This window comes from Miscanthus floridulus, chromosome 10, assembly GCF_019320115.1.
Source record: "Miscanthus floridulus cultivar M001 chromosome 10, ASM1932011v1, whole genome shotgun sequence".
Classification (NCBI taxonomy): domain Eukaryota; kingdom Viridiplantae; phylum Streptophyta; class Magnoliopsida; order Poales; family Poaceae; genus Miscanthus; species Miscanthus floridulus.
Window position 1 is genome coordinate 85,921,095 of NC_089589.1, and position 7,309 is coordinate 85,928,403.

The 7,309-nt window shown below is 41.1% G+C and overlaps 1 protein-coding gene and 1 pseudogene across 1 annotated transcript; both read right to left on the reverse strand.

Moving 5' to 3' along the window:
• Nucleotides 1-581: 581 nt before the first annotated feature.
• Nucleotides 582-2,998, reverse strand: LOC136488985 (uncharacterized). Its single transcript, XM_066485750.1, has 7 exons — nucleotides 2,932-2,998; nucleotides 2,771-2,863; nucleotides 2,344-2,669; nucleotides 2,010-2,222; nucleotides 1,831-1,923; nucleotides 933-1,033; nucleotides 582-855 (listed from the first exon to the last, which is right to left on the reverse strand). The coding sequence occupies exons 1-7, from the start codon at nucleotides 2,996-2,998 to the stop codon at nucleotides 582-584; spliced, it is 1,167 nt and encodes a 388-aa protein (XP_066341847.1).
• Nucleotides 2,999-3,030: 32 nt separating this feature from the next.
• LOC136488986 (uncharacterized) lies at nucleotides 3,031-5,427 on the reverse strand (annotated as a pseudogene).
• Between the last annotated feature and the right edge of the window lie 1,882 nt (nucleotides 5,428-7,309).

The following is a 7,309-nucleotide window of genomic DNA, read 5'->3' on the forward strand; positions in this document are numbered from 1 at the left end:
CAGCATATTGCAACCCAAATTCATCACTAATTTTTAGCCCACTTTTCAGTCCACTACTACAGCACATATAGCCCATATACACAGCCCATTTTTGAACATTCAGCCCATATACACAGCCCACACACAGCTCAAATAATTACTGTTGCAACAATATACACAGCCCACACATTAAATAAAATAATACACAGCCCACACATTAAATAAAATAACTCATATTTCCATCCAACAATATATCACATAAATTTGCAACCAACATCAGATTACAAGTATTCATCCAACAATAGTTAACATACAGAAGTGCATACAGCCATATAGTTTACCATGGCACAAGCCAACAACACAGAATGCATAGAAGCCCAGCAGCTTGATGCATGTAGCAGCAACAGCAAAATGCGAGCAGCAACAACAAAATATATACCACCATGTATCGCTTAACTTGGTCGAAATTGACTTGACACAAGTTAGCAGCAGCAAAATGCATCAAGTTAGTGGCAAAAGATATGCACCATGCACGTCTTAACTTGGTCGAATTTGACTAAGTAAAAGGTTAAGTTTTGCTTCCATCTCAGATTGACTCCTCTTCATCTCCTCTCGATCAATAATCCTTGCCTGCTCAGATTCTTGCACTTTATTTGACAAATCAACCACTTGTACACGAAGCTCAGCATTGGTCTTTTTCTCCGCTTCCAGTTCAGTGCTCTGCTCATTGGAAATACGCCGGGCATTCTGGTACCCCACATTCTGCAAGAACTGATTCTTCGTGGTGTTCTCAGCAAGCACATCAGCAACAACTTGAGCCGCAGACTTAAGTTCTTCACCTTCTGTTGTTGTAGATAGCTTGTTTTCCATCTGAGTCTAGCAAACAAGTAGCAAAGATGGTTGATGTTGAGAGAATTAAAAATACAAAGATCAAAGTCTGAAAATTATCTTACAATAGCCTCTTGTACAATAGGGGTGTAGCATTTTTTTTTCTGTAGTGGCACTCCTTGAACAAATCAAATGCATTAGGTTCTTCATCATTATATTTGTCATCCTGAGAACAACATATATGCATTAGGTCCGGCATGAATTAAGATGTTACAAAATTTTGGACAGCTACTATTCAACTAAAAATCTAGAAGAACATGTTCAACTATAAATAGGATTAACCTGAATAGTTACTGTTCAACTAAAAATCTAGAAGAACATGTCCAACTAAAAAAAAGACAGTTGCGGTTACAATAACAGCAGTAGCTTATTACAATAGCACCAGTAGCTTGTACCAAATTATACAAAGACAAATCTAAAAAATAGCAGCAGTAGCTTGTTACAATAGCATATGCAGCAGCATGTTACAAATAGCTTAATATGGTGGTTAATAGCAGCAGAAGCTTAATATTTTTTTATGACAAAGGAACCTTTATTGATTAGCAGCAAGTTGCTACAACAAGGGAGAACCACTCCTGGTTTACATCATACAAAGCCTCATGAAGAGGACATCTACAAATATGTTCAGAACTGATACATGTGAAAACAGCAAGGCTACAATTATCTGGTGAGGCTCTAAAGGCTTGGGAAGATAAAATATGCTTAATATTGTCATCACAAGAGCACAGCATGTTAAAAAACACAATATTCTGTAAACTTATCCTTACATTAGAGCAGCAGCATGACAAGTAGTTGTGTTCTTACATAAATCAATACATCTCAAATTCCCTTATGTAAAGTGAGAAAACATTTCAGCAATATGAAAATTATTGATGAGCTTCATATAGAGAGCTTTATCCCCCAGCATGCTTAAGTAACAGTTGCATACATTTATTTATAAGGTGTTTAACATGGCTCACTTACCAAATTCTCAACATGAACCATGTAGGCACGGGATCCGATTGTGTGATGGTACTTAACTTTCCCTCGGTTGTCTTTGTTCTTTTGACACATCTCCTACATCAAAGACAAAAAATGCATGTAAGGTTGGTGATAGATTAGCATGTACAAGGCATCATTTTGGTTTTTCAGAGAAAACATACCATCTTTTTGGGACTCTTCCATGATTCTAAAAGTTTAAGCCACTGTTCATCAGTCATGCATTTGACAGGAGAAGTTTTTGTAACCAAATGTAGTGGAAAAGGATCAAAATATTCTGCCTTCAGCCTATATCTTTGTTGGCGGACCGCAGATTGCATCATCTCAATACAACCCTTTTTAACTGTGTTATCCTCTGTGTTTATGTCAAACTTGGCCTAATTGAATGGAAGAACATGTGTAGAAAAGAATATCAATTCAGTAACTTATGGCATAAAACAACAAACAATGGTTCTTATATTGAGACTAAATGTGGAAGGGGCCAAAGAATGTATGTACCTTTAGTTTTCCTAAGAATAAATCAACATACGCAGATGCAGGTTCTTTCTCTTTTGGTTCTTTCTCGTTTGGTTCTTTCTCTTTTGGTTCTTTCTCCTTTGAACTTGATGCATGTTTTTTCTTGTACAGCTTCCAATGCGGGAGTATTGGCACATGGTTCCTAACTATGATGTTGCATTCACTTGCAAACTTTGCAGCAACAAGAGGAACCACCGGCCTTATATGCCCTTCAGTTATGACAACTTGCAGCTTGCCACGGCGCGCTCGGTTTAACCTTTGGAGACCAAGTCCCATATTATGTCCCCAGTCCCTTCTCTCCTCTCCCCCTAGTTGTAAATGTACATTGAAATTAAAATTAAGTAGGTGAAGCAAACATTGATCCATTGAGGCAATATGGAATATGAAAAATAGAGGAACAAACTATCACCTTCGTTGGCAATCTGGTTGTCGTCACCATGTTGCGTAATGCCATCAGCTATACTAGCCACGATGGTGTTGTCATCATGCTGGGCAAAGCCATCTAAAAAGGGCAGCCAGTAAGAATGCATTCATCATACAAACCTAACTTATAGAATGACAGTAAGAAACCATCACCTCCATCATCCATTCGGCTATGCTGATTAGGCCAGTCAATTGCATCAGCCCCAGTGGTCATGTGTGTGTTGTCAAGTAGAGCAGAGTTATTACCTCCTGATTAAATCTTGTTTCAACATCGTCCATGTATTTAGAGCAAAATGTCAGACACTCATCAGCAATATATGCCTCAGCAATTGAACCTTCTGGTCGTGACCTATTCCTCACATATCGCTTCAAAGTATATAGCCGCCTTTCAATTGGGTACATCCACCCATATTGCACAGGACCCTTGAGCAATGCCTCATCAGGTAAATGTACAGCAAGGTGTATCATCACATCAAAGAAAGCTGGAGGGAAAATTTTCTCAAGCTTCACCAAAATTATAGGGATTTCTTTCTTCATTTGAACTAGCACATCCTTGTTAAGCGTTCTGCTGCACAATTCCCTAAAAAACCTCCCTAACTCAGCTATTGCTTCATAAATATCCCTGTCCAGAAATCCTCTCATGGTAGCTAGCAAAATTCTTTGCAAAAGAATGTGACAATCATGTGTTTTTAGCCCTTGTACCGTTGTTCCCTCAGCATTTAAACATCTTGAGATGTTGGACGCAAATCCATCTAGAAACTTTACCTCCTATAAAAAAGCACAGAAAGCCTTCTTCTGTTCAGTGGACAAGGTATATCTAGCATGTGGCATCTCTCCATCCTCTCTAAATTGCAGCTCCTTTTTAATACCCAAATCTTTCAAATCAAGCCTAGCTTTAGCTGTGTCTTTTGTCTTGCCCTTTACATTGAGAATTGTCCCAATTAGGTTCTCACATATGTTTTTTTCAATGTGCATCACATCAAGATTATGTCTCACCTTTAGCTTTTTCCAATATGGTAACTTCCAAAAACTAACCATCTGGCTCCAAATTTCCACATGACCGCCTTCAGAGTTGGAACGCTTCCTTTTCCCAGTTCCTTGTGGCTTCCCAGGTCTGACGTCTTTAACTCTCTCCAATTCAGCCAGTAGCTCTTCCGTACAGAATTTACCCGGTGGATCGTTGCTTTCATGAAGTCTGATAAACTCATTGTTTCTCCTCAAAGAATGTTCCTTTGGAAGGAAACGGAAGTGCCCAAAATAACCAATTTTGCTTCTTAGGGCATATGAAAGAGGATGCTTGTCACAATGGAGACAAGCAAAATAGCCCTTTGTTGTACGCCCTGAGAGAGTGCTCAATGCTGGGTAATCATGGATGCACCACAAAATTGCAGCACGAAGTTTAAATGATTTGCCAGTAATAGCATCATAAGTATCGACACCTATCCAAAGCTCAAGTAAATCCTCTACAAGAGGCTGTAGAAATACATCGAAGTCCTTCCCGGGTGATTTCGGACCTGGAATAAGCAAAGCCATCATAAAGTTTGATTCCTCCATGCACTCCCATGGTGCTAGGTTATATGGCACAACAAGCACATGCCACATGCTATATTTTGTGTTCTTTTCTGAAAAAGGATTGAACCCATCAGTAGCTAGGCCAAGTCTAAGGTTTCTTGGATCCTTTGCAAAATCTAGATATTTGAGGTCGAAATCTTGCCATGCATCACCATCAGCTGGGTGGCTCATATTCTTCTCATTGGGCTGCCGCTTTAACTTGTGCCATTGTGCTACTTCTGATGCTTCTTTGGTCGAAAACATCCTCTTTAGCCTAGGTGCCAATGGAAAATGCCGCAACACTTTTTGTGGAATCTTCTTTCTTTCTGCATCTTTCCATCTCGAGAGACCACAAACCGGGCAATTGTCATGCTTGTCATATTCCTTTCTGAACAACACACAATTATTGTAGCACACATGTATTGATTCATACCCTAGACCTAGTTCCTTTAGAATACCCTTTGCTTCATCATATGATTTTGGGAGTGTATTGTGTTCTGGGAAAGCATCAGCCAATACCTTCATGTGTGCAATAAAAGCAGAATTGCTAATTCTATATAATGACTTCATATGTAGAAGCCTTACCACCAAAGAGAATCTTGAAAATTTGGAACATCCAGGATAAAGTTGGCGCTTTGCCTCTCTCATGACAGTTTTCAAAAATGACTCTTTATCACAAGGTTCTTCAGCACCAACTTCATTTTCTACATCTGGCCTTGCCTGTGCCGCTGCATTCTGTAGGTCTCCTAAAATCCCTTCCAAACGATCACCATAGTTGTCATCCTCTGTCACACCGACCCCATGTGTGGAACCATCATCATCTTCATGCATATCAATAGGATGCTCAATAACATTGACATCTAAGCTCTCTCCGTGATGAATCCACCGAGTATAAGTAGTTTCCATGCCATTCATCAGTATATGCTTCCTCACAACATCCTATTTTCGGTACTTCTGATTAAGGCATCTACTACAGGGGCATAGAATTTCAACATTCTAATTGAATTTCCCCTGAATGAAATTCATAAATTCTTTCACGCCGTCAATGTATTCAGGGGAAAATAGTTTGCTATGCACCCAACTTCTATCCATCTAATCAAACGTCGTAGATAAACCACAATGAGCTAACCGCTATAATTCAAATGCTACATCCAACAAAATCAACAAAAAAAAGAGAAGAGATATATACCTTGGCTGTTAGTAGGAGTTCAGGTGAGGCAGATGGGGATCCCCTCGGAGAGGAGGCAGCTGCTTAGCGTTTGACGATTTTAGGCGTGCTCAAGGCCATAGGAGTCCACTCAATAGTTGGATTTGTCACTAGGTGGATGCATGGCCGCACTCGACATCTCTCATTGGTGCGGTAATGGAGGGCAGCGGCGCTGCGGAGCTACAAGATAGGGTTGGAGCCTTGAAGGGCGGCGGTGATGCAAGATGTTGCTGGTGTGCAGCGGTGATGCGGGAGGACATGGCAAACGAGGAGGCGACGGTGCTGGACGGCGCGGCGGTGGTGGGCAACGGTGCGGCTCTTGTCTAATCTCGCCGTCGGCGGCAGTGTTTGAGTCCAGCGGCGGTGGCTGAGTCTCTAAATCGTGGCTGGTGTCTAACTGAGTCCGTAAAGGAATTGAGGAAAGGGGAAACTTACTCCTACATTCATCAACAAAAAGAAACAGAATTGTACTCGGTCACACACAAGTTGCTAGCACAGTGGTGAGGCGGATTGTTGTCAACTCGCAGGTTGTGGGATCGATTCCCATGGACTCCACTCTTTTTTTCTATTTTCCCTATTTACCTAATGTTGGGCCACTCCCGCCAACAAAAGGCTAATAGAATCATGTTCTGTCACACTGGAGCAGCTAGCGCAATGGTAAGGCATATTGTTTTCAACACCTAGGATCAGGGTTCATTTCCTGGAGATTCCTTTTTTTTGTCATTTTGCCACGCCGTGTGCGGGAATGACCCAGGCGAGTGAATGACCCAGGCCTACTGTGATGCTGGGCCGGTAAATAAATAAAAATACTTAAGTGCACATTTAGACACGTAGTGTAAGTACCTCAAATGTAAGACATGTTTCTATTTTTTTGCAAGTCTTGTGTTCAAATCCCATATATATAGTTATAGGTGTAAAGTTTTTTGTTCCCATCCACAATAAATGGAGAACATTTTTAATTTTGCCAAAAAAACATGTAACAAAGTAACAAAATTATTTTGTTCAAATAATTTAACAAATTGTCTTTTGGGTTTGATACTTTTTGCAATCACATTTTCTACTTTTCTTTACACTAAATATTGATAGTGGGCCAACTGTCTTGGGCTAACTAGCGTATGACGAATTCAAAATCATACACTGTGATGATCCTGATAAAACCGTCATGAGTTAATGGGCTGGGAATATCCAGTGGGCTCATCCATGACGAAAAAATGAATATCGTCACCGATTACGTCTGTCAGTGGCTGTCAGTGACGGTTTGTAAATCCGTCAGCAAGAAATCGTCACGGATTAACAAGTTTCTTGTAGTGTCACATCTCTCCCTAACTTCTTTACTAGAGCTAGCTAGGGCCTAAGCCCATGAGTGGTGTTGCTCTTCTCTTGCTCTTATGCTCTTCTCGTGTGTGTTGTTCCAATGAGGGGGGAAAGGTCCTCCTTTTATAGGTGGAGAAGAGGGGGCTCTTTGGAAGATGCTTCCTCCCATCATGGAAGGTACCAAACTGACCTCAAACCGACCTCAAAATGCGCTGAACCTGGTTGGGCACCTACGTAACCATCATTGCAAAGGTGACATCAACCAACCGACCAAAGCTAGGCCCAAGGCACGCCAGTGGCAGTACGGGCACACCAGGGGTGTGGCCACACCCCAACTGGGCCCAAATGAGCCTAGGTTTGGCTGGTGGCCTCCTGTGACCTTCTAGATTGGGCCTGCAAAGTTTTGCGCTGTTTGGAGCCCGTTTGCTTTGGGTTTTGGGCTTTTTTCTCCAC

Excerpts from the sequence above, each read along its gene's own strand:
- LOC136488985 (XM_066485750.1), bottom strand. The coding sequence starts at position 2,998 with ATGACCACTGGGGCTGATGCAATTGACTGGCCTAATCAGCATAGCCGA. Across the intron at positions 1,924-2,009 it reads GGAAGAGTCCCAAAAAGATG|GAGATGTGTCAAAAGAACAA; the intron begins GTATGTTTTCTC and ends TCTTTGATGTAG. Across the intron at positions 856-932 it reads CTATTGTACAAGAGGCTATT|ACTCAGATGGAAAACAAGCT; the intron begins GTAAGATAATTT and ends CTTGTTTGCTAG.